This window comes from Tarenaya hassleriana, unplaced genomic scaffold (genome assembly GCF_000463585.1).
Source record: "Tarenaya hassleriana unplaced genomic scaffold, ASM46358v1 Cleome4, whole genome shotgun sequence".
NCBI classification, from domain to species: domain Eukaryota; kingdom Viridiplantae; phylum Streptophyta; class Magnoliopsida; order Brassicales; family Cleomaceae; genus Tarenaya; species Tarenaya hassleriana.
This window is the reverse complement of record NW_010966881.1, coordinates 2998156-3023578: the sequence shown is the minus strand read 5'-3', so window position 1 is coordinate 3023578 and position 25423 is coordinate 2998156. Positions and strand designations below refer to the sequence as shown.

Sequence of the window (25423 nt, the reverse complement as noted above, 5' to 3'; positions counted from 1 at the left end):
TGAATTTATAATGGGTGTTTTAATAAGTGAAAGAAAAGTCGAAGACCGACCAAAGTCATCAACTGCAACACAAACATACATGTAAAGACTTCACATTTATCTACAAAAACCATATGATCGAAAACAATTGTAAACGAGTCCCAGAAAATGAGACCGTAAGGGCTAAAATAATTTCGATGAAAATGGTTGGTACCAAGGAAATGCGGTTCATTCTAATTCCTGTACGACGAACCGGACTGCGGAGGGGGAGCAGGAGCCAGCCGATTCGGGGTGGTGCGGCGGTTCGACCCCGACCCAGATGAGGGCTCACCGTTCTGAGCCGGGTCGCTGGAGCGGCGGCTATGGCTTCCGGATCCATACCTTGACAACGAGTCAGGTCCATTAGCTGCAGCGTTGAAGGCTGTCCTCCAGTCATCTCCCGAAGAACCTCCGCTCGTTTTCGGGCTGCTTTCTGTGGGAAAAAAGAAAAGAAGATTAAGCCGTGGATCGGGGAGTGACGGCGACAAGGGATGGAAGAAGGATTTTTTTTTACCAGTTCCACCATTGTCGGACCAACTTGAAGAAGCGGCGGCTGCTGCTGCTCGGTTGTCGTGAATGCTTAGCTGCCTTGTGAGTTTCGAGAGAATTGATGATTGTTTCTGGAAACGCTCTCTTCGTCGTTTAACGTTCTGATCCTCTTGGATCAGTGCTTCGATTCTTTCATTGCTCAATGCACTATATCAACGAAAAGAAAACGCCGAAAATAAGCAATGAAAGCTTTTGCTGTTTTTTTTTAAATGTTACTGAAATGGTACGAACCTTATAGAACTATATAACTGGTTGAGCATATCTTCCTTCGATTTCTCCACTTGACAAAGGACGATAGCCTGTGGGGAAACACACAAACATGAAGCTTAGGACTCGAAAAAACGAGAAATATATGCGAAAACAGATAGATGAAAGTTTTTCCGGACCTTTGGAACATTGGCCGCAAGACTGTTGAGAACAGCTTCGACATAACCCCGCACTTCTTGGGACATCCATCGGAGTTCCTCTTCTGGATCTACTGGTTTCCTTACCATTTTATCCTGAATAAATCATAACAGAAAAAAGTCAGTAAATACTTCACATCGCAATTAGGGGTGGTCAATGCGGTTAATTACCAAAGGACTGGATCCAATACAAAAACCGAATGGGCATGATTTTCTAAAGTAAAAAGCCGGACCCGAATACAAAAATAAGCCAAAACCGGTTTTTTAATGAGCAATGTTTTTTATCAACAAAAATCGAATTCGAACTCGAACTCGAACTGAACCTGAACCGAATTCAATGGTTACGGTTTTTCTCAACCCAAACATAACCAAACAGAAACCCAAAATGGCCACCCCTAATTGTAATAACCTCATTTCAATGCGGATAAAAACATTGGTTACGTAGCAGAAACAGAATAAATGAATCTTTCTAAACGAAGTTGGAGGTTCTTCCTGGCAATTAATACGAGAAACAAATACCGAAGGTATCTTTCGCAAATCTGAAGGGGGAAAACGAACGATAAAAGAATAAGCAGAATAGTATGGAATGTACTTACAAGTGAACCTTCTGAAAGACTGTGACGCATAGAAAGGCCACCCACTTGGCCTCCTCGGACTTGTATCACATTTTGCAACTTTTTCAGCCACTCATTCTTATCGACTCCGCTCTCAGCCTTAAGCACCAAGGCATTGTGAGCTGCAAAGCAAGGATATATGGTTATATGAGCGTTTAAAGTGCGCTCATCAAGGAGTCCAAAACTTTGATAACTAATGTATACATAAATACCTTTTAGTACGGTCTTGTACGGAACCCTACTGGTTATCTTAAATACAAGGCCTTGTCCTTTTGAATCAGGTCCATTTGCCTTCTTGCCCTTGGAGCTCTTTGACTTTTCTCCTTCATCGTCAGAGATTTCTTCGATAGTGCATTCCTGAATGCGGTAATAAAGTTTATGAGATCAATAAATGAAATTCCACACCTAGAAAACTATAAAAAAAAAAAGAAAAAAAATTAAAATCTAAAGCCGCAAAATTTCGTCACTGAGAGCAACAGTATAATATCATAAGCTTTAACGGTGCATAATCAACCATTTCTCTGGGGCGAGGGAGAAAACAGCAATGAACATATCATATGTCACCATTACAGTACTCGAATTTAATTTCAGTCACATCTTCGACAAGATCAAAGAAAATAAAATATTACCTCCAATGTTATTGTGCCACGGAAATTTCTTTCTTCTTGCTTTTTGGTATAACCAAGCTGGAAGGTATATGGGTTAATGTTAGAGAGCCAATTAAGAGCAATGGTAGTAAATACAAAATATTTAACAGGAAAAGGCAAAATTATTGAAACTTGTACAAATAGTGATCAGTGTAAAGATAAGTGCAAAGAAGCCTCTTTTGTATATTTGGATTGATGGAGAAGTAGGTCAGTTAAACCACATGCTAACCTTTCCAGTTTTTTCGTTTAGAACAAACCATCGCCTACTCCATCCATTTGTTTTTGCGCTTTTCTTCAATAAATATCCTGCACGAAAGAACAAAAAAGAAGTTTTAAAGAGCATACCATTCACAAACTTGGACGTTTGGTAACAAGAAAAGCACCTCCCACAATATTTCATAACAAGGTGTAAAAGAACACGAAAAACAGGAAAAAAGAAGAAACAGAACTGGACTAGAGGCAAAACCTTTGCACCAATGGAAGCACAGAAATACAAAGAAAAAGACGCAGGAACAAAGGGATCTCTATTACAGTCATAGTGCAGAGATTTATTAGGATAAGGACCTGCTGTTATCTCCCCCTCGGGTCCAGCAGTCTTCAGACCGGACACCTCTTGTGTATCTTTATCTTTATCTTGCTCACTTGATTTGTCTTTCATCGATTTTAAACTCCCACCAGCAGGCTGCCCGTCTGGTAGAGGACTGGTCGCCTGATATATATGGAGAAACAAGAATTCCTACATCAAACTCTATACCAAGGAAGCATCACATTTTAAATGGATCAAAGTGATTCTATGAAATAAAACAAACCCTGCTTAAAAGGGACTGCTCTCCATCCTGTGCCTTCTTAGAGGATCTACCCTTCAGCTCTTCCTCACGGCGTTGCCTCTCCATTCTGAAGTAATAAAAAACATGGCAAAAGAGAAATGACACTCTGACAAGAACAGCATTAAAGAAAAAAATGATCATCATACAAGCTTGTACACTAAAGAAAATAAGGAAACAATGTTCAGCCAGATGCAAGGATAAGCACCAAACTTGGACTTGCATGACAAGGGTGCAATGAAAGAAGTCCGTCAAAATGGCATAAAACACCGCAGGACACAGTTAAGCTAGTACAAGAACATATTGAAGTGAGAGAGCATGGAAGCTTTTCCTTTTATCTACTGACATAGTTCAAAGGGCACAAAACAAAAAGGAGTGAGGCAATAAGAGATGGCTTCAGAAGCAGTGATGTCAAAATTGCCTTCAGCATATACTCCGCAAAATTCAAAACTTTTCATGTATTAAACACCAAAAAAAATCATAAATGTTCAAATCCATTGATATACTCACAGCAAGAAAATCTGCTTTACATGTTTAAGATTTCCATACACAGCCAGAAAATAGGACAAAAGATCAAATATCGCTAAGTTTGAATATGATTGGCATAAAAAAAAACAATATAACATGCGCATAGAAGGAAAACCAAGTTTACCTCCTCTGCACAAGACGGATAAAGTGTTGGGGTGGAACAAAAGCACGCTCCATATCAACTAGGGCGACAACCATCTTCTTTGCTTCATTTTTGAATGCATCAAGTGCGGCACTTGCTATAGCTACAACCTGGTTGCCAAGTAGTTAAAAAAATTGAACAGCTACAATGGCCAGGAAGTACACTTGAGTAAAGCAGTGAAATGACATTATTACCTCTCTCTTAAAAGAGGGATATCTCCCAAGACCAGGTGTAGCGTTTGCAGAAGCAGAAACTATGTCAACAAGGACTCGATGAACCTAATTAAAAAGTTAAAACCATATCCATATTATAGCCCGTGAAACAAAATGAAAAATATGCTTCGGGAATCGGGAAAGAAGGATAAATGCAACTGTTTTTATTCTATGATTGAATAAGTCTTGGATAAAGCATGCAGAAATAAGATGCAGCGAAAACTTCACAGAGATGTGATGTGAAAAACAATCTAAATTTAGAAGAGTCAAGAGTTAGAACATCAAAGTGATAGGTGCAGAGACCAAGTGCATGTAACACAACAACAACAACATGGCCTCATTCCCAAGTTCATTTGGGGTCGGCCGATTGCATATGAGATATGGCATAGTTTTGAGTTTGCTGGTTGCCACCTACCGCAAAACCCTCCTCCTTTATCCGGGCTTGGGACCAGCAAGACACGAGATAACCCATGTCCAGGCAGAGAATACAACATATTATAAGCCATAAACAGAAACATAGACCCACCTCATCAACACAAAAACGTGCAGGATCTTTAGCCAGCTCAAGGACACCCTTTATTAAGGATCTCAACCCTTTCTCCGGAGATATCAGATAAGGTTGATAACCATCTGCCTCTAACACAATCTAATGCATTTGAAGATCACTTAGTTAAAATCCAGCCACGAAAAAGTAACTTGTGCATAATATACAAGAAAATAAATAGAAACCTACCCTTTTGACATTATTAAGGTCAAAATGTCTGTCCAGTGGGAGCTGCTTGATACGGTTGGGGAAAGTGCCTTCAAAACTTGCAACAACTTTCCAACCACTACCCTGAAACCAAATTTTGTTAGGGAACAGATTCACCCAGCTTCAAAAAGATCTTCAGCATTGAACTAAAAAGGCAAGACCAGAAGATATGCACTTCAGAAACTCAGTTGGCACAAACCCACAGCATAAAACTCAACATCAATAAATCAAACACATGGTAGTCAAATATAAGGCAATTTGACCATATTTGTTTTTATCTGAACTAAAATAACAGAAACAATTTTCCCATTCCAAGTAACCTTGCTGCTGAAAATGGCTGACCATTAATGTTTTATATGGTAAAGCCAAAGGTTTCTCCCTTGCAATATATTCTTGTTCTTCAAATAAATGGTTCAGTCAGCTCATGTAGCAAAGCACTTACCTCGCCACCAGCCAAGTGGAGAAGAAATTTGTCTTCAAACTCCCGACAGAGCTCCAAAGCTATAGCCCTTGTACCTTCAGCACTATGAACCATTTGTTCACCAAGCCTAAATAGTTCATCCTGCACCACTTGTGACTTACCCTGGAGCCTGTACGTATCAAAACGGAATTAGTTAGCCAAAATTTTCATGGTAATCAAGATAACTAAGAACAATGCCATCCAGAAAACCACAATAGCTATCACACCTACCATAACATTAAATGGGAGAAGAAGCAAACCCATCAGCTAAATGCCTAAGCAATCATGAACTTGCAAGATATATTCCTCGTTTACGGAAATTAGTTATGATGTAGATCACAATTTGAAATCCATCAGATTTAGGTGTGGGCTTAACCGTTCTCTTTTTTATTTATTCCAATGTATATCAAGATTTTTCCTTTCCATTACAAAGTCTATAAAAATACTTGATATGATATGTTCTAGGTAGACATAAGTCGCTGAAATTCAGTTTTCAAACATTACTCCTATTCCTTTCCCTTCAATTTTCATCTATGAAACTAAACTTCTCCTTGCCCCTTTCTATAACTATGCATGAGAAGAGATCTAAGACTCCAGGATGGGAGCTTGTAAACCTAGATCGTTGAGGCAAAAAGTATGATCAAACTGGTACTTCTCTCAATCTGAGAGAAACATATGTGATTTAGTAGAGAGCAAATTTAGACAAAAGATGGGTAACAGAATAACAGAAGAAACAAATGGTCCACTTTTTTATATTCAAAATATAAGATAAATAGAAAAAGCAATACGAGGGAGAGAAGCTGTACCCGGTTAAGATATTAGGAAGCCTAAGTTTCATTCTGTTACGAATCTGGCTAGCAAGGGTATCCACCAAGGCAATTCTGCCAAGCTTGCTTTGTGGGGCACCCGACAAAATGGACTTAAGACTTTCACTCTCAGCACGCCAAGCAGTTTCCAAAGAGTTCTCACTGCTGTCCGACTGTGCTGATGCTATTGAGACAGATTGGCCAATACAAGCAACCCAGGGCATATCAGATGTTTTTGGAGGTCCCTGATTTGTGAGAAGAGCCTGAACTGCTGCAAGGGCTTTTGAGTTCTCTGCTGCTTGGTCAATTTTGCTGATAATGCCTATTGTCCTAGTGCCTATAAGCATCGAAATGTAAAACAAATGAAATTTTCAATAATAAAAGGGCAGCACAGTGTACTCAAAGAAGAAAATGCAAGCCTCAATGCACTCACTCTCTGGATCATGCTCCTTCACCGTCCTCAGTGCTCGGGATGATGAAATTTCAGGCGCCTGATTAGCAGGCACTACAACCAGCAGTATGGCATCATTGTGTTGAGCATATTCACCAATCTTGCACAAGAAATTAAGAAACAAATGACGATTAACAATAAAAACATGACAAAGAATCAGAATAACAATTTCCGAAGAAACCACCATAGAAAATCTATGGTTGAAAGGTGGATGAGGGGCAAGACAAAAGGCATTAAACAGTTCAGGAACCCACCGTAGAGTCATCCACAATTCTCTGATCCAGACCAGGTAAATCAATTAATTTCAGTGGTGGAGCTGAAGTTTAAGAGGCAAAAAGAATATGTTAGGCAGTTTGAACAGAACCTAAGTACAAAAGACCAACTGATAAATAATCATCATGCAGTGCACTGGTGTCAGAAGCATTTCAGTCACCCAAAACTAGATGCTATAGATGCTGCTTGTTTGAATAAATATATAACCCTGCATGACTGTTCAAGTGACAGAGAATTTACCTGTGCTTGTACGAAGTTTCAAGTATATTTCATCACGGCTCCTCCCTGATGATCCTTTGCTAAGCCTGTCTTGTAGAGAACGCCGCAAAGCACCTATAGTATGCCAATGTAAAATTAAATGAAAATATCATATGCACAAGAAGATTGATCCAATACTTTATGTCACACATGCAGAAAGAGCTACACAAACACTTGCTAAATCATATAGGTTGCATGTGGGATACTTACTTGCAGAGACTTGTTGAGATTTATTATCGATTTGCAAGATTATTGCTTTGCTGCTCAAAGAGTCATCCCTACTCAGATCAACAACTATGGGAGCCCGTGTAGCACCATTTTCACCCGTTGGCTGCCATTACAAATGTGCAGCAAAAGCATAATATTCTTGTAAGAATAACAAGAATCAAACAATAATAACCAAGACAGATGCCCATTGGCTGAATATATATAACTTACCAGAACTGGATGTCCAATCAGACTATTCAGAATCCCAGACTTTCCAGCTCCCTGATCCCAACATGAATGGAAAGACCATTTAGGTCTAAAGATATAGATAGCACAAATTCACATTTCTTAGACTAAAAAGCTTCATAACCACGGCCCCAAAGCAATTTCTGATTCAATCTCCCAACAGAAACCTTCCATTGTAATGTATCAAAGAAACGTTTATCAAAATTTAGTAAGAACCGAATCTGACAAACACAGCTAAAAGGATTTCGATCTCGAGTGATTCAAGATTGGTTTCTTGAGCATTTGCTAAATGCTACCCATAATATGTCTATCTCACAAGTATCAAAGTAGATCAACTTCCTCCAGCTTGTTTCTCCTACGCCAACCCCGCCCAGCATGTAATAAGGTAAAGCTAAAGCGAACTCAATAAAGCAAGCTCGAAACGAGCAACGGATCCTAGCGAACTCCTAGGTTACGGGAACTTCCACAAAACCTTATCGAGATCCAGAAGATCCACGACATCACATACAAAATCGACGCTAGAACAGACACGAACCTAACAGCACAAGACCCAAACGCGATACATCGAAGAAGCAGAGAGAGAGACGAACTCACTCACCACATTTCCTAGGGCAACGACGTTGAGGAAAGTGGAAGCGCGTCTCGAAGACGAGCTCTCCTCTGGATCTTCGTCGGCGAGCAGTGCCGCCGCCTGTCTCATCGAATCCGAAAGCTGAGACAACTCATCGATCGCCTCCATCGCAAACTACTTCGCAATCGGACAGCAAAGGGAATTCGATTAACCGATTGGAAGTGAGAGATCTGGAGGAAGGAGAGAACCACCGGAATAGATCTGAGGAGAATGAAATCCGCCGGAAAATCAAATCGGTCGCGGTGTGAAGAAAGAAAATTGGGGAAGAACGAGTCTTCTTTATACAGAGGACCTGAGAAGAAACACAGAAAAATAATGGGACAAAAGTTTTAAATTTCAAAAAAGAGTTTCTTTCTTCTGTGTGATTTCAAAAAATTTTATTTTAACATATCAATGGACACACCACACAATCACCTTTTACTTCAATTTAAAATAAAGTTCATTAGTACTTATAATTATGAGATCATTTTGATGATGCAAATTATCAATCCTTGGTCAAATAATCACTGATCGACATTATATTTATGCAACAAAATTTATTTTAGATTCACTATTTTTATCAGTTAAAAAAATTAATTAATCGATTTTCAGATTAAATTTGATTCGTAATATCTACAACAAATATATAAATATACACAACCTAGTATATATATATACATATATTCGTATTATTATATTATATATCTATATGATGACAAATACAGAAGTTTTCTTGCCTTTGAATCTATATGAATGTGAAAGAGGGGAAAATTTTTATTTTCCTTTCGCTTTCTAAAACAAAACAACTATTGCTCTTTTGTTTTGTCATATATACATTTAATAGTTATCCCCATAGCTTAGCTGTTTTGGAGTTGTGAAGCTGCACATTAATATCACGAGACTCTCACTTTATTGAAATAATTAAATCTAAAATTTTTCTTTAATTATTTGTTTTTATATTACGTGGGAGGATATTCAAGATCCTAAAATAGATTGATGGAAGTTTTCTAAGTTTTTTTTTTGGTTAATCGAGTATTTTAAACTAAGGTATAAACTAATCTTAGAGTCCGTATAGTTATATGATTTGAAATATAAACATTTTCCAAACTTAGAGCTTGGAAGTCGAGAATCACTACAAAACCACGTCTATTTCATCCGGGGAAGTGTGAAACTTCGCCAAATTTTTTAGCAGCTTAATGGATTGTACTTGTACGAATGGATGAATTCCTAATTATTCTTGCGAAAATTAAATTTATTCTGGATTATTTAAAGTATTGAAATTGTTTGAATTGCTCCATCTTTGTAAATGTTCTTTTTAAATTGATGCCGTTGAGTTGGCAAAAATATTTATAAAAAAAAAATGGCAAAATACAAACCTATTTTTCTGCTACTGTTATGCACTTTCCAACGCTCCTCTCAAAACGTTATCGCAAGCTAGATTGGCCTATGACTTGAACGAATTGGTCTCCGCCTTATTAACTCTATTTTCTTAATATTTCGATATTTTTTAATACCCAACTTGAATTCATATTTTTTAGAAAATTGATAACCATCTGTTGTTTCATCGAATTCAGTTTGAATACAATTATTTTTTATTCGAATCGTTTTTCATTAACCAAGTCGAAATTTTATCTAAACATGCCAGAGATCATGTATCGATATTTATCGAGAAGGGCGGAAACAAAATGGCGTATCACTCATTAAGGCTCTGGATGATCAAAAGATGCCAAAAGATTCATTGTGTATTCGAACCATTACGGGTCGAATAATCGAAAATTTCGGAGTCTCCAAATCTGGATATTAGAATTTGAAATTCAATTCTTCATATGTGGATCTCTAGATATCCTCCGACTCACCCTTTCTATCTCGAATCTCTCCTCGCAACCCGCGGATACCCGAGCCCTCGCCCACGCCTCACGGTGTCGAAATCTCGGATACCTGAGAACAAGGGCGAGTACTCATGACCCTGATACCTCAGAGGCTGAGGCCGCGGATGGCCCGAAAATCTTGGGTACCCGCCCAGACACACTCCTACAGTACTAGCGCAGTGAAAACCGGAAACTCGCAACCTGCATGTACAAGGACACGATGGCATATATATATATATATATATAGAGTGGTAATATCACAAAGATGATGTTCTAATGGTTATGCAAAGGTTGGGTCGTTGAGCACTCTGAATCTGGTTGGTGAAATCCACCTTTCCCCTCGCCCTGCGAAAACGTTACTTCAACCTATTGTATTAACTTGCATGATAAGCATGGTGAAGAAGTTTTCTACTTGCGGATTCGTGTCTATATATTCACTTACCATGCGGTTATTATTAGAGAAGATGCCTAATGCACAAGCTGATGACCGATGTTGTGAGCAAGTTGACTCCGGCGAAGAGCAGAGAAGAAGAATCTATGAGATGATGGCATTTTTTTATCGTTTAGTTTGTTTCAGAAGTGAAAACGTAGTGCATCTGTTATGCGGCGACAAAGAGAATCGCGAATCACTTGCCTCGGGATGATTAGTCTTGTGGACAGCATCACTGACAAGATTATGCTTTGGCGTCAGAGGTAAAGCCAGCTGATTAGTCTCTAGCAAGGAATTGCTATCCGAGGTGTGCTTTTGATAGAATGGTGAAGGCGATGGAACAATGTTTGCTGCAAAAAGAGAATTACAAATCCGGTCAGTAAAAGAGCATATAAGAGGCTGGTCATCGGGAATTATGGAGAGTTTTACATAATCGTTTTGGTGTATAAACGTTTTTTAGATTTCGATTTTCCTAGAGGTTTTTTGAAGTACAGTGAAATACGAATAAAGAATTTGTTTATGAGATAAACTTTGACGTCGAAATATATAAACTCTATAAATTTCAACTCTGATCAATTCTTGGCAAGGTTTCGAGCCTAAGCTATGGGTTTTTTTCATCTGATCTTGGTAAAATGTTATCCATAAAGGGGTTACAAATAGTAGAAAGAAGAAGTCAGACCTGTGTTTTCTTGGGCATTCATAGGAGGCGTTTTACTCGGAGGTTCACCCACACTGTGAAATGTGTAATTGTACCTATTGAGCCATTCACAGAGTCAAGAATCCTTGTGAAAGTACTTAAACTAGAGAGTAAGAGTCACTGAACGTTACAAAAAAGTTAGCAAGGAAAATTATATTGAAGTAAATTAGCAGACATGTTATCTTCCTTTATCTATGTTGCAAGACCTTGTTGGCATGTCAGTATCGAGGTAAATACCCGTTTATCCTGTAATATCAAGGGGACCAAATACAAGACTTTTAAGTTAAAAGTATCGATTTCGTAATTTGATATCTATCTATAAAGTTCTTAGATAACCAGGTGGACTGACAATAACTGATAGACAATTATCGAAATATCAAAACTGGATTCATCTCTCACCTCTTCTTTCATAATGGAAATGGACTCTTGAATCCTTCGTAGAATCGTCTCCAAACTTTTTACTTCAGTATGCAATGCCTAAATATTAATAATATTTGTTAGAGAAACTTGAAAAATACACAAGGATAAAACTTATGAGAAGGCTGATTATATGTCCATTTCCAACCTCTTTTTCAGAAACCAACTTCTCCACAACTAAATCTTTGGCCTGCAAAGTTTTCTGAAGGTAAGAACCCGGTTAAGAAAACGCAGGCATGACAGATGTTTTCAGAAGAAAGATTGGAAAAACTGTTCTTTTCAAATGCTACAGGGATTGAATCCTGGTATGGATATTTCTTCTACTCGAGCTTGGCAATCATTTTTTATTTTGGCTGATTCCAGTTGTGCTGAAACTCCTTGCTCTGCAATTCTGTTTCCTGATTTTTTATTTTGTCTTCTAAATTGCTGATCTTCTCTGAATCAATGAATAGGAAGAAACCAGTTAAAACCGGCGTTCACAACATCAAAATGTATGAGCCAGAACGCCCCAAAAAAAAAAACAATCCATAGGAACCATCCATAACGATCGGTACTAATGCCACTTCAGAACTCCACAGCTCGGGAACCCCATTTCAGGAGGAAACCGAGTGACCAAATTAATAACCAGGAAGGCATTAGGGCAGATACAATAATGAAGAAATGACTAGTGAAGCTTGCAGGAGTGCAGGAAACTCACTGATAAACGTTCTCTCAAATGTAGAGACTTGGTCCATTTTCTCTTTTATGCCAGCTACTGAATACAAGGAACGATGTCAGAGATGATCATTGTATTGGAACCCGAGGAAACCATGTTGGAAGCAAATCTTATTTTTTTTCAGAATAAGCAAGAGAAAAGTAATCAACATGCCTACATCTTCTTTTTGAACCACAACACGATGAACGTCTTGTATGACCTTTTTAATTGCCAATGCCTCCTTCTCGATCGAATCGAACAATGACAAGTGAGAGTTTATCTTCTCGTATAGAGTGACAATCTTCCTGTCCCTTGCTTCGATTGAACGTTTCATTTCGTAAAAGGATTCCTGCAAACACATTATCGATCCAGTGCATCAAGTTATATGATTCCTCAAACGAGAATATAGTTGTATGCATGTTCTTCAGTCTTATCATTCTATAACACAAGATCTGATGTAAAATGAGATATGATCAGGCGATGAGACGAGCACCTGATAGCCATTTAGGAAACTTTCCCGTGTTTGCAGCAAACTTTGTATAGTCACCTTCAACTCATTCTGCTTGTTCTCTAGCAAAACATAGTCGTTTTCAAGGTAATTTACCTGCAATTTTTCACTTAGGAATTTTCACAGATCTTTTTCTCTTAATTGATACATAGAACCCCCAAAAAATAGATCTCCCAAACCTTCCTCTCGAGCTTCTCCTGTATTTCTCTAGACGAGTCTAACTCATCCTTCAATTCCTGAACCTTTTTGCTGCATTCCTCCTCGGTTTGCTTCTGTTTCTGCATCCAAACACCATGACTGTGACTCTAAAACTCAACAAAATCAAAGCCATAGTCATCGAAGCACCATAGATTATATCGAAATTGAAGAACCTGATTCAGAAGATGAAGTTGATCAGTGACCGATCGTTCTCTTCCCTACAAAATAAATTACCGATGAGAGATACGAAAGAAGAAATCAAACGGCGGAGGAGATGGAGATCCTCGGATCATAGAGGAGGAGAAAACATCCTTCTTACACGCAGATCTCGTACTTCGCTGATCAACGACTGAAGCTGCAGCTTGAATTTCGATAACTTGAGCAGCTCCATTTTTTTTTCTCCTCCTTTAGATTTTGAAAATTTTGATCGCGAAATCTCTTGTTTACTTTTTTGGGAAAATCTCGGAAGAAAATCCACGTTCTGAGCAGTTTCATTTATGGGCCTTAAATACAATATGGGCCTATTACGATAATGTATAAGTTCGGTTTGGTGGGCCCATTTTTTTAATCTAAAACAATTAAAGTAAATTCACTGACAAGCTCCTCCTTTCAGTTTTCCCTAACATGTAAATAGATAAAATACTGTTCATGTGGGTTATAAAAAAGGGTATATATTACATTGAGAAGATAAATATTGGCTTCAATATTTCTGGAAGATTTATATTATTATATATATATATATATATATGCATAAAACAAAATAAGAAAATATCAGTCTTCTAATAAATTATTTCAATGAATTTTTTTTAAAAAATTATCTCTATCAAGTAATAATTTTCCATTTTATGTGTATGCACTATTTTTGTTTTTATAATAATAAAAAATTATGTTCACTTTTAGTTATGCGGTTTTATTTTTAGAATATTTTCAATGTCCAAATTATATACTTTTTATAAATGTTTATTAAGATTCAATAAAAAAATTTATATTTGTAGAAATAAATATTTAGTGGTTTAACCGAATTGTGCCCTTACACAGAGATAAAAAAATATTTGAAAAAAAAAACTAACTCATTTACAATTCTTCCTACTTCGTACAATTTTCATGTATGTCGGTTCAAGAAATAAAAATGTTAAGGAATTAGTGGTTATATATATCAACTATAGATTAACGCATTTTAACGTTTTTTATTACGAAATGTAATTGAATGTTCTATAGCTTAATTATAAACTTAATTGTTAAGAATATATTTAAAATATATAAATATTATCGGTATTAAATATATATGTGTATATATATATATATATTCTCGTTTACAAAGAAAAAAGCGAGTTATTTCGTGAAGCATCGCAAGTCGAAAATGGTGATACATCAAATTCGATGATAATATTATTTTTATTTTAATAAAACAAACTGATTTGATTATAACTTTTAATAAAATAATAAGATATATTTCCGGCGCATCTTCAGCTATCGAAAATTTCCCAATGCACCAATTTACCACTTCGCCTGTATTTTTCCGGCTCATATCTCTCCAACAACTGTGAGTGTGAGATATATATATATATATAGTTTTGTACCTAACCTATATATATCTAATCAACTTCTTTTTCTTCAGACGAAATATATATATATATATATATATATGTATAGAAAAATAATTAGAAAATGAGAGTACGTAGACATATTAAGTTGACGGAATTTCCCACGTGAATCAAAACAATTAAGCACATGGAACATTGCTTTTTTCTCTGTCTCGTGATCTAACAGTATTTTTTCCCCACAAGTTACGTATTTTTCACGTGCTCTATTTGTTTTTTTTTTCTCCTCGGGCTTTCAGTTATTCCTTGTAAGATGCGGTGCCTATTTTTAGCCGTTTCCAAAATTTTCTTTTTCTTTTTATATATAAAATGTTAAACAGTTACATATTTACAAATTCGATCAATATTCTCAGCTTCAGAATTCGAGTGTAACTTCGCACTCCAACGCTTAAGAATCATCTCGACTTTTGAATACTGTCACTTATTTTAATTTGTGTAATGGATAAATTATAAATAGGTTCGAATATTTTTATCGAATGTATATCTAAGATAGTGAAATGAGTTTCTGTGGTTAGAAGAAAAAAGTTATCATTATTATATTGTTGTTATATGGTAGAATTTTTTTTTTTTTTTGTGAAGTCCCACGTATGTACAATCGTTAGACAAACAACGAGCTAATGGCATTTTTTTTACTAATCACATGCACACGTATGCATGTGTATATAGATGTATAATGATGAACCCATACTTATATACTTTTTATACTATAGTTCAGAATTCTTGTATCATTTTGTAATTATAAATTATTTAAATTCTCTTAAGAAAGTCGAATTTAATGGGAAAAAACGAAACATTAAACGTTTATCTATCTTGTTCTATAACTAGGGTTTGGCAAAAATACCCTATTTTTTTCGTATTTCAAAATTAGACACTTGTTAGAAAAATATCCGTGACTCGATATAGATTATTCGACCATTGGTTAGATTCGAATTTGGATTGATCTGGCTTTTGGATAGATAATCTACATATATTAAGGCCTTAAATGGAGAGAGTTTTTAGATTTTAAAAACTCACAAAATTGTCAATCAAGTGTTTTAAATTTAGTTTTCCTAAAAACTAGAAAAACTACTTTATGGAAAAAAATGAACTAAAAACTAAAAGCTATATTATTTTGGATTTACAAATTTATAAAAACCAAAAACTAAAATCTAAAAACCAAAAACCAAATCCAAAAACTCAAAATAAAAACTTCATCCATTCAACACATAAGTAAAACACTTATTAAAATGCCATCTACGTTTAACATAAATATATTTATGAAATTATAATTATTTTATAAATTTATACGACTAGAGTTTGATATCGATCTCTCTCATTGTTCCAACAATGATATCTCCATCGCTTGAATCATTTCAAACATTCGAATATTTGTAATATTCAAAATTTGGATTTAAACCAGATTTGAAACCGTAAAACCCAAAGTCTCAATCCTATAATTCCATCACGTTTTTCTTTTCCTTCAAAAAAAAATTAGGCACATACGATACGATACAAGTATAAGGCGATGATTCCGTGGAGCTAGCTAGCTCACGTCACGTCGATGTCGATGTGGACCGGGGAAGCACGTGTCGAGACACGATTGGGTGGCCATTAATAAGGAAAGGACCGTGGTCTCTAAGCGAGGAAGGATCAACAAAGGGCTTTAAAGGAGAGAGGAAACGTGCAACGAGTCTTCCATGTCAAAAATGGCAAGGCGAGGGTTAGGCACGATGTCCTGTTCTTATTCCTTTCTTTCCTTTTTCTGTTGTTTTATTTTTCTATGGAAATAAAGTTTTTGTCCAACATTTCTCTTTTTGTTTTTTTATAGGAGGAATGGATTACGTTTGGTACTATATGTTATAAACCTCGATTCGAATTATTGTTAGCTATACGGATGTATATTACGGATTTTTTTAAAAAAATATATATATTTTTTTGTTCGGTTATTTTCGGTTTGGGTAAGGCTTGTTCGATTTTCGATTCATATTCAAAGTTTTCAATTTGAGGCTTTGAACGTGGATGATTTTTATTTTGGGTTTTTAGTTTTAGTTTTTTGGATTTTAGATTTTATAATATTTGTAAATCCAAAAAAAATAGTTTTTACTTTTCCATTAATTTTTTTCACCAAAATGACTTTCCAAGTTAAAAAGAATAATTTTATAAAAACTTTAATGATAGTTTTTTTTTTGGTGTTTGGATTTTAACAACTCTAAAAACTCCAATCATTCAAAGCCTCAATTTATTTGCAGTTATTGATTATAGAAAGTTGTATGGTTTCATGGTTTTATTAATTTGCAGGATTATAGAAAAGTTATATCAATTTGAGTTTTACACGATTATATTTTACTTGGTTATTTGATAATCTATTACGCAGACCCCCTTAATCTATCTAAGAAATATTAATTTTCTTTATTGATTTTATAAAATTTTAAATACATTTGCCAAATGCCCCTCATATTAAAATTAAAATAAGCTTGCCCCTTTTACATATTTTTCTAAGCCCGCCCATGCGTGTGTATATATTGAAGGCAAGACAAAATAAACAATATATTTGTCATCAAATTATATAATAAAATAACGGTTATATATATAGATAATCGAGGAGGTGATATCTTTGTCTTTACGAGTTTTTGTTCAAAAAAAATATAAAAACGTGAAAATTATTTTTAAAATGTTTTGCATACGCCTTTTAGATTTTCACATATATTTATTTAATAGAGATTTGTTGAATGTTACACATTCAATTCAATTTTCTTATCCATTTAACAAATTAAATATTGTAGAAGCTTCAACAAAATATAGTCCACTCGTGTTTTCCAAACATAAAAAGATTAAAGTTATGTACAGATCAACTCTAACTATGGGCTATAATAATATCAGATATTATCCTGTCTCCATCTGAGATTAATTACACGTCATTAAACCCATAAAAATATGGTTATCATGGACTAATCATTATAAGTATATCGAATAATCACTTGCCACTAATTAAATCAAAACCCACTTGTCACTAATCTCGTTGCCATAATTTCCGTACTTGGAGTTGCATCTGACGTGGCATTACCAACACGGAGGATATTGATCTTGTACGATCGGACGGTGGGTAAAAGATGAGTGTAGGTGTACTGCGAAGCAGAGGATAAAAGTTGGTACGATGGTCCGAGAAAACCTCGCTACGAAGTGACTTAACCCGCAGCTCCCGAGGGAGGAATAAAATATAAAAAATAAATATAAAAATGAAAATAGATTTAAAAATAAAAAAATAAACTGTTATATTTAGAAAAATAGTCGCTGAAGAGGGATCCAGTGCGCATCAGACTCCACTGTCTTAGGAGATCGCACACTCACGAAGAAACAGTAAACTCTCTCTCTCTCTCTCTCGCCGGGAAGCTACTGAGTCGAGTCGCCGGCCACTGTTCTTTGTTTGTTTGTTTGAATTAGTAAGTAAACGTACGTGTTAAAGCGGTTTTGAGTTTGGTTGATGGATCCGGGTGGGATGATGAACGAAGGCGGACCATACAACCTGTCTGAGATCTGGCAGTTTCCGATTAATGGAGCTCCGGTGGGAGATTCGTCGATGAGAGGCGGTGGAGTTGTGTTCGGTGGTCCCAATCTGGCGCAGCAGTTCGCTGACTCGAGTCTAGATGGTACCACCTGTGGCGGTGTTCCAGCTTGTTTGAGCCACGGGCTGCCGCCGCAAGCTGCGGTTTCGGGTGTTTCCGGCTCGAGGAAGCGTAGAGTCGCGCCGGAGGACGAGGCGGCTAAGGTCGTCTCCACCAGCAACGGCGACGGCGCGGTATGGAATTTGTTCCTGTGGTCCTTTTCGGTTCACTGGATTTCTTCGTCTTTATTTAGTATATTCATTTCGTTGTGTATTGATTGGAACACCCGATGATTTAGCATTTTCTCTGTCCGAAATCTTCAAGTATTGGCCCTGGAAATTGTTCGTATGCTGCCATTACTGAAACTAAAATATCTAAGTTTCATCTTTTCAAACGACACCCTCTTGGTTTAAGGCTTTACGCGGTTGATATTTTAGGTGATTGCTATTTGTTCACTTCGTGATCTATTGCGTGGTGTGGTGTGCATAAGCTCTGATTCATAACCAGCAAAAGAGTAGTAAGCATAACAATGGGTTTAAGGGTGTGTACACTAGAAAACCAATTTCTGTGTGTTTGAATTGTTTCTAATGTTAGTTTTTCTTTTCGGTTTTCGACTGAGCAGAATGATGGTGATAGTAAAAGGCAGAAGACGGGAGGGTGTGGAGATGAAGGGTGTGACGGGAGAGCTGAAACGGAACCAGCAATGAAGGGGGCAGAGCAAAAGAAGCAGGTGCCTGAAGCCCTGAAAGATTATATTCACGTCCGAGCAAGAAGGGGTCAGGCGACTGATAGCCACAGTCTAGCTGAAAGGGTATCGATACTGCTTTCTTTGAACTCGTTTAAGCTGTGCAGCCAGGCGTGAAAACTTGTTGGGGATGCCAGATCGATAACCGGATCTTCTTTCTTGACAGGCAAGACGAGAGAAAATAAGTGAGAGGATGAAAATCTTGCAAGATCTCGTTCCGGGTTGTAACAAGGTATCATCTTGGATTCTATAGATCTTTGCTTTAGTTTTTGTGGTTATCAAGACTATTTCTGTATCAGTAGAAAACTGACAGTAAATTTTCAGGTTATCGGGAAAGCGCTTGTTCTTGATGAGATTATCAATTATATACAATCATTGCAGCGTCAAGTCGAGGTGAAGTGAAACTCCCTTGTCTGTTGGCTGTTTATGTCTTATTGCTGCTTAATTGTTTGCTAAGTCTGCTCGCAATTTCAGTTCCTATCGATGAAACTTGAAGCAGTCAACTCGAGAATGACCCCAGGCATTGAAGTATTCCCACCGAAAGAGGTGAGCCCTTTAGATTATTGGCTTGAATTGATCTTTCCTGGAACAATGTCCCTATACTCTTGTGTTTCTAGAAAAGCTCTTGTGTAGATCTTTTATTGCAAAGCTAGACCGATGAAACGATATCCCAAATACATCACAGGCATCTGATGTGAATCCAGTTCATTTGCTTCGACCTTCAATCACGTGGCTGAACTCGTAGTTTCGTCTGTTTGTACCCACTCTGCTTCGGGAGAATCTTCTAGTTGTTCTTCCCTTAAGATTTGACAAAGCTTAAGCCCCTGTTCTAGCGCTCTCCTTGATGCATGTTTGGCCAGTATTTGTTGGCTAATTTCCTCTCTTTCGGGTGATTGCAGTTTGCTCAGCAACATTTTGAAGACCCGGGAATGCAATTCGGGTCACAGCCTACAAGGGATTACATAAGGGGAGCATCACCAGAGTGGTTGCACATGCAGGTAGGAGGAGGAGGTTTCGACAGAACGTCTTAAGTTGATAAAGAACTCTTCCATCTTGAAAAGGTAACCTCGAGAAGAAGCATACGTATAAATATCAATAATACATATATAAATACGAGTATACACACCCGTCCCTACTGCTCGGAGGAAAAGCAAGATTAGATTCCTAGTTTCCATGTCAAGCAAGGGAACTGAAAGCTGTTTTCTTGGTCGCTGTCCCAAAGACTGGTACAAAGAAAAGCTCTGGAACTGCGAGGAACATGTTCATTTTGTTTCAACTTGGCTTTTCCTGTCTGAAAAAATAGAAGGAAGAAGAATGAAAGCAGCTTCTTCTTGAAAATGAAGCCGTTTTCCTCTTGCAAAATGAAAACGTTCTCTCTCATGAAATTCTGTAATTCTTAAATGTTTTAGGAATAAAATTTGGGGGGTCGTGAACATATATTTTTTGCTAATTCATACCATTTCGTATGAAATCTTTTGATTCCTCTTCAAAATCTTGTTCTTTGTTATGAGATGGCCATTTTCTGTATGGATATGCAAAACCGAACTGATTCAAATTATTTATATTGGAGCCGATCTGATATAAAAAAAATTTGATTTGATTTTTGTAAACCGAAAAAATTGAATCCGAAAACAAAAAATCCAAAATTGTTTTAAAAAATATTTTATCCATAAAAAACCGAAATTAAACAGAGTAGAAACCAAACTAAATTGTATTTAAAAAATCAAATTAAATCCAAATTTGTTAAGTTCAACTAGTAATACAGACGTAAAATATTTGTTTCTTCCCGAATTCAAATTTTAAATTTAAAGAGGGAGATGATTCCCGATTCTGAAATTATTCTTGACCTTGATGCAATATATTCGGTTACAAAAAAAAAAAATCCAATTAATCCCCAGTTTCCAAATTTTTTTCTGTGAAGATGAAGCTAGATTCTGATATATCTTCTTAAACCTAGCCCAAGTATTTGGAGACGGCCCAGAGAGTCTACAGATCTGTATAAGGAACAGCCCATTTATTTATTTATTTATTTGCATGATTATATTTACCAGTTCTTCCCAATAATTAAGACCGAATTCCCAAATAGGATTAGTCCAATTTCAGGGTCTAATTCAAATAAATTAATGAAATTTTTTTTATAGTTAAAATATATTCATTTCAAAGGAAAAGAGTTTAGATTTTTTATTAAGTTTCTTATGTGTTTTTTTTTTTCCTTCCAGAATTTAATTTATGAAATTTCAATAGTCCAAATAGGTTGCGCCCAGGACCCAGGACGCCGGGAAAAAAAAAAACGCGGCTCACGTCACCACAGACGCGTAACACCTACACCTAAACCACCCCTTAACTTTTATTCCTTTATAGTTTCCTCCCCTAACTTTGGTTTATTGGACCCGAACCCCCATGCGCTATTTTTTTTAAACAAATTGAAAACCATTGACATTCCGATAATTCTCACGCGCGGGGCACATGCGTGCTGCTCAAACGACTAGAGAATATTTTCGGTGATGTGAATGGTCAAATCATGACCTAGAAAATAAAAGAATGGAATATTCTATTTGAAGACCCTAAACCCTAAACCTAATTTTTGTGATTCTAACGGGTTTATATGCTTGAATTCAATTAAACATGAACATCAATCTTCCATTTGATGTGCTAGATAGTTCTACTTAAAAAATTCTTATATAATTACAAATGTAGTTAAAAATTTCAGAAACAATATGATTTTATAAATTCTCAAATCAAATCATAAAATTATGTTTTCTTTTTAACTAAATTATGAAACTATCCTAATTAAAAACAAATTTTAATTTGAAAATTAGAAAAAAAAATTATGTGTTGCATAGAAAATTTAAAAAATTTATATTTATCTTTTATTTTGTTAATAAATCATAATTTTATATGGAAATTTTCCAAATGGATTTCATTATATTTTTCATATCACAACTAAAATAGATTTAAATTTTTTTATTCGAATCATTAAAAATATGCTCATATTGATTGTAACTTTATAAATAAAAAATAAACTCAAACTCTCTGATACTTGTCTATTGTGACATAATGATTAATGAAAATAATAGCGTACTTGATCTCTCTATAAATTTACATAAATTCAATTATTGTATCCAATTAATTGCGCCCATTTATGATTAACTTCATAATTGTCCACTCATTTCACATTTAAATAGACAATAAACAAAAACTTTTCACTAGACCCTATTTTAATTTTATTGATTAAATGGATATACTAATGAAGACATTAATGCTAGCCCTCACGTTTGCAAACCACGCCGAAATTAAATTTAAAATTAATACGTACACACAACCTTTAAAAGATATATAGTTTTAGTCGCATTCAAAATCTAATATCTTTCTGTATTATTAAATTAAAGTGTCATTTTTTGCAATCAGATATATTTTTTTTTACCAAGATTTCCACAACTCAAATTAAAATAAAATTTGCAGACACAATTCATTTTTTGTCAGCTACTGAATTTCAAATATTTGAAGTTAATTTTAGTATTATTCTTACACATTTTAATTTCTAAGTTTCATATATACATATATATACATATGTGTATATATGATATATATATATAGTTGACATATGTAGATCACGCGCGGAAATCGAGCGCGTGATTTTCATTTTCATGAAACGCGGACCTGGAGATTATTCTATTTCATTGGGTAAAAATAACGAGAAACAGAATATTAAACACGTAGTTGAAAATTTTTCTATTTTATTAAAATATAATTATTTTCTGAAGCGACTTTTTGAGACGAAGAACATAACTGCTCACAAAAAAAAAAACGAGGAGGGAAAAAATCGAGAAGAGGTTGAAACGAAGGAGAGGTTGGTCCTCTCTGTTTCCACCGTCTATTGTAGATCTCGGCCTCGGAAATCGGAAGAATCTTCATAGCGAGTCCCGAGAAAGATTGAAGTTGGGATTCGATTCGAAGCGTGAGACTTCGTTGGATCGGGTTTGAAGCCGAATGGTTAGGTCAGGGAGATTAAGCGTAGATTCGTCGTCGACGGCGAATCATCGCCGGACTCCGTCGCGTACGGTGACTTTGGGCCGTATTCAGCCGCAGGCTCCGACGTACCGTACCGTCTACTGCAACGATCGCGAGGGTAATGCCCCCGTACGGTTTAAGGTACGCCATAAAAATCTTTGGTGACGCGGGGGTGTTCATTGACGATTTTGGTTCCTCGAGGAAATGGGATTTCGAGTTTTTGTTCTCTGGGTTTCTTATATTGTATCTGAATATGGACGAGATGAATTTCTATTGATAATATGATTTGTGTTTTCTTGATATTATGAGTTTTTCTTGATGAATGTTGGGTGAATTTGTTTCAGGTGAATTCCATATCTACAACGAAGTACAATGTTTTAACATTTCTTCCCAAAGGGCTGTTTGAACAGGTAAGTTCGCGTTGTTGTTGGATCTTCTCGTGAGGAATGAAGGGTCATTAACTTAGCTTTAGCAAATAAAGATGTCCTGAAATGTAGGAGCAAGTTTTAGGCAATCTTGGGAGTTGAATGAGACCAGGAGTTGCTAGGAATCAGTTAAATAGAAATTTAGCTTAGATTCGTTTGGAAGCTTTTACAATGTACAGGTCATGTCATTGGTAATCCATCTATGTAGTAAAAGTTGCCCTTTTTGCTCTGTCATCCATGCATTTATGCAATTCTATGAAATAAATTTTCACTCGTGTGAGTCTTTGATTCTCAACGGTAAGACCCTTTTTACTGGCATAATCGTTTTTTTTTAAGAATTGTAGAATGCACCTTTGGTTTGTGAGTGATGAAAGGAAATTGTATCTCTTCCAAGTTCCAAGAGATGTTTGGTAACTTTGGTTCCTAAGTTATCCAACCCTCCGCAGGAATGTGTGGGGTATTGTTGTCTACGATTCCCTTATGTTTGAAGACAAGGGATAAAAGTATAGAATTAGGATCAAAATTGTTCATGACGTGGTGGCTTATGTTTATTGTTATTTATGCTTTCCTGTCGAAAGTTATTTTATTTCATCCCATCTGAGAAATAATGTGTTTTTTGACAGTTTAGGCGCATAGCAAATATATACTTTCTTGCAATCTCATGTCTATCAATGACACCGATAAGGTATGTCACCTCCGGGAAGTCTAATAATTTTGACTACATGTGAAAGCTAATCTTGTCTGTATTTTATGGTTTTGTGAGGTTACGTCATGTAGTGATTGATTTTATTTGATCATATGGTATCAAGTATCAACCTTGACGACTTTCCTTTTCGTGATCTGTTTCTATTGGAAACACCAGCATCATCTTCATTGCCTGCAATTAGTATTATGTTGTTTAATATTGAAGAAAAGTAGTTTCTAACCGTGTGTGAATGTCAATATTTATGTCGTCGTTATGTTACCCTTTTCGTCCGTGGTGTGAAATCTAGTTTTGTTATATTTCTCAGATATGTTTATATCATGAAATTATGTTGGTGTATAGCACCAATTTAGTGTGTAAATTGTATGTGAATCTTTATGCTGTTGTCCTTATGTCCTTGTTGATGGGTAATAGTAATTATTATCTTGTCTTGGAATCACTAAATATAAACCAGAGAGAGTTTTTGTTCTGCAGTCCCGTAAATCCAATAACAAATGTCGCTCCGCTGTCACTGGTGCTTCTTGTCTCACTCATTAAAGAGGCATTTGAAGACTGGGTGAGCCTGGAGTTTCTGTTCATCTTTTATTTTGTTACTTTTGTATTGCCGAAATACATCATTTCTCCTTGCATTGACATGGAATTACTTAGTTTATTCAGAATAGTCAACTATCTTCCCAGCTTCTAAATCCTTCTGTGAATAATCTGTTGCAGAAACGCTTTCAAAATGATATGGCCATAAATAATAGTTTAATAGAGGTCTTACAAGATCAAAATTGGGTACCTATTCCCTGGAGAAAGTTGCAGGTTGGGGACATCGTCAGGGTGGGTACTTTCTTTCTCTTGTAGATGTGAAATTTTACCTCCGCTTTCATGGCATTCTGTTCTGACAGAATGCCTTTTCTGGATTATCTTTGAACTGTACGTCTGTAAGCTTTTTCTGTATTTTGTGTCGAGTTATTCAGGTAAAACAGGATGGATTTTTTCCAGCTGATATTCTTTTCCTGTCCAGCACAAATCCTGATGGTATCTGCTACGTTGAGGTGATTCTTCTGAAACAAACCTTTTCATCTCTTCCAGGCTTCTGGATTAGAATATTGTTCTTAATTGGTGTGTGTTTCTTGTGCTCACTTTATGAGTGCAGACCGCGAACTTAGATGGAGAAACAAACTTAAAGATTAGAAAGGCCCTGGAAAGGACATGGGATTACTTGACGCCAGAAAAAGCCTCAGAATTCAAAGGTTACCCTCATTTTTCTGTATCTTGTCCTTAGATGTAGAAAGTTGATTTATGTGAAGATGAGACCTCTTTTTTTACAAACTTGGACATATAAATTTAAGATATACATATGTGATGAGTTAAAAAGCCATTTGTCATATCATCCTGTAGACAGATTACTCTGTTATTTTGTTAGAGTCTCATATGGGTGGGAGAGGGGGATGTGGGACCACTATATAAGGAGGGTCAAACCTGCACTCTTAAGCCAGCTTCTGTGGTGGAGTTAGGCCAAAATAATATTATTTCTTTTTTGATGTGGGGGGGGGGGGG

At 36.1% G+C, this 25423-nt stretch overlaps 4 protein-coding genes across 5 annotated transcripts in view; 2 read left to right on the top strand and 2 right to left on the bottom strand.

The window, feature by feature from the left end:
- LOC104823673 (dynamin-2B-like) lies at positions 1-8342 on the bottom strand. Its single transcript, XM_010555349.2, has 22 exons — positions 7989-8342; positions 7376-7426; positions 7148-7268; positions 6920-7012; positions 6661-6722; positions 6389-6506; positions 5956-6292; positions 5132-5279; positions 4672-4773; positions 4465-4584; positions 3921-4004; positions 3709-3836; positions 3042-3126; positions 2797-2941; positions 2462-2538; positions 2215-2271; positions 1798-1942; positions 1568-1707; positions 954-1067; positions 799-866; positions 533-714; positions 1-451 (listed from the first exon to the last, which is right to left on the bottom strand). Exons 1-22 carry the CDS (start codon positions 8127-8129, stop codon positions 213-215), a joined length of 2757 nt encoding a protein of 918 aa, XP_010553651.1. The 5' UTR covers positions 8130-8342; the 3' UTR covers positions 1-212.
- Positions 8343-10502: 2160 nt separating this feature from the next.
- LOC104823672 (intracellular protein transport protein USO1) lies at positions 10503-13272 on the bottom strand. The gene is given in 13 exon segments (XM_019203617.1): positions 10503-10648; positions 10978-11051; positions 11202-11241; positions 11395-11472; positions 11561-11620; positions 11728-11786; positions 11789-11848; positions 12110-12166; positions 12281-12455; positions 12600-12710; positions 12794-12892; positions 12986-13030; positions 13132-13272. Coding segments are annotated over 12 exon segments (912 nt in total). The 5' UTR covers positions 13204-13272; the 3' UTR covers positions 10503-10648; positions 10978-10995.
- A 4407-nt stretch (positions 13273-17679) lies between these two features.
- LOC104823671 (transcription factor BPE-like) lies at positions 17680-20193 on the top strand. The gene is made up of 6 exons (XM_010555347.2): positions 17680-18188; positions 18617-18805; positions 18906-18971; positions 19064-19132; positions 19214-19285; positions 19639-20193. Exons 1-6 carry the CDS (start codon positions 17874-17876, stop codon positions 19768-19770), a joined length of 843 nt encoding a protein of 280 aa, XP_010553649.1. The 5' UTR covers positions 17680-17873; the 3' UTR covers positions 19771-20193.
- A 2320-nt stretch (positions 20194-22513) lies between these two features.
- Positions 22514-25423, top strand: part of LOC104823670 (phospholipid-transporting ATPase 3) — a 10543-nt gene continuing 7633 nt past the window's right edge. The window contains exons 1-7 of one of the 2 annotated variants that reach the window (XM_010555345.1): positions 22514-22891; positions 23095-23160; positions 23799-23860; positions 24353-24434; positions 24590-24700; positions 24841-24918; positions 25020-25116. In XM_010555345.1, the coding sequence (XP_010553647.1) occupies positions 22730-22891; positions 23095-23160; positions 23799-23860; positions 24353-24434; positions 24590-24700; positions 24841-24918; positions 25020-25116 (658 nt within the window). In that variant the 5' untranslated portion in view covers positions 22514-22729. Of the gene's footprint in view, positions 22892-23094; positions 23161-23798; positions 23861-24352; positions 24435-24589; positions 24701-24840; positions 24919-25019; positions 25117-25423 lie in introns of those variants that run through there. The other variant, XM_010555346.1, reaches the window with a different exon arrangement.

Excerpts from the sequence above, each read along its gene's own strand:
- LOC104823673 (XM_010555349.2), bottom strand. The coding sequence starts at position 8,129 with ATGGAGGCGATCGATGAGTTGTCTCAGCTTTCGGATTCGATGAGACAG. Across the intron at positions 6,507-6,660 it reads GAATTGTGGATGACTCTACG|ATTGGTGAATATGCTCAACA; the intron begins GTGGGTTCCTGA and ends TTCTTGTGCAAG. Across the intron at positions 5,280-5,955 it reads CTTCCTAATATCTTAACCGG|GCTCCAGGGTAAGTCACAAG; the intron begins GTACAGCTTCTC and ends TGATACGTACAG.
- LOC104823671 (XM_010555347.2), top strand. The coding sequence starts at position 17,874 with ATGGATCCGGGTGGGATGATGAACGAAGGCGGACCATACAACCTGTCT. Across the intron at positions 18,972-19,063 it reads TCGTTCCGGGTTGTAACAAG|GTTATCGGGAAAGCGCTTGT; the intron begins GTATCATCTTGG and ends GTAAATTTTCAG. Across the intron at positions 19,286-19,638 it reads AAGTATTCCCACCGAAAGAG|TTTGCTCAGCAACATTTTGA; the intron begins GTGAGCCCTTTA and ends GGGTGATTGCAG.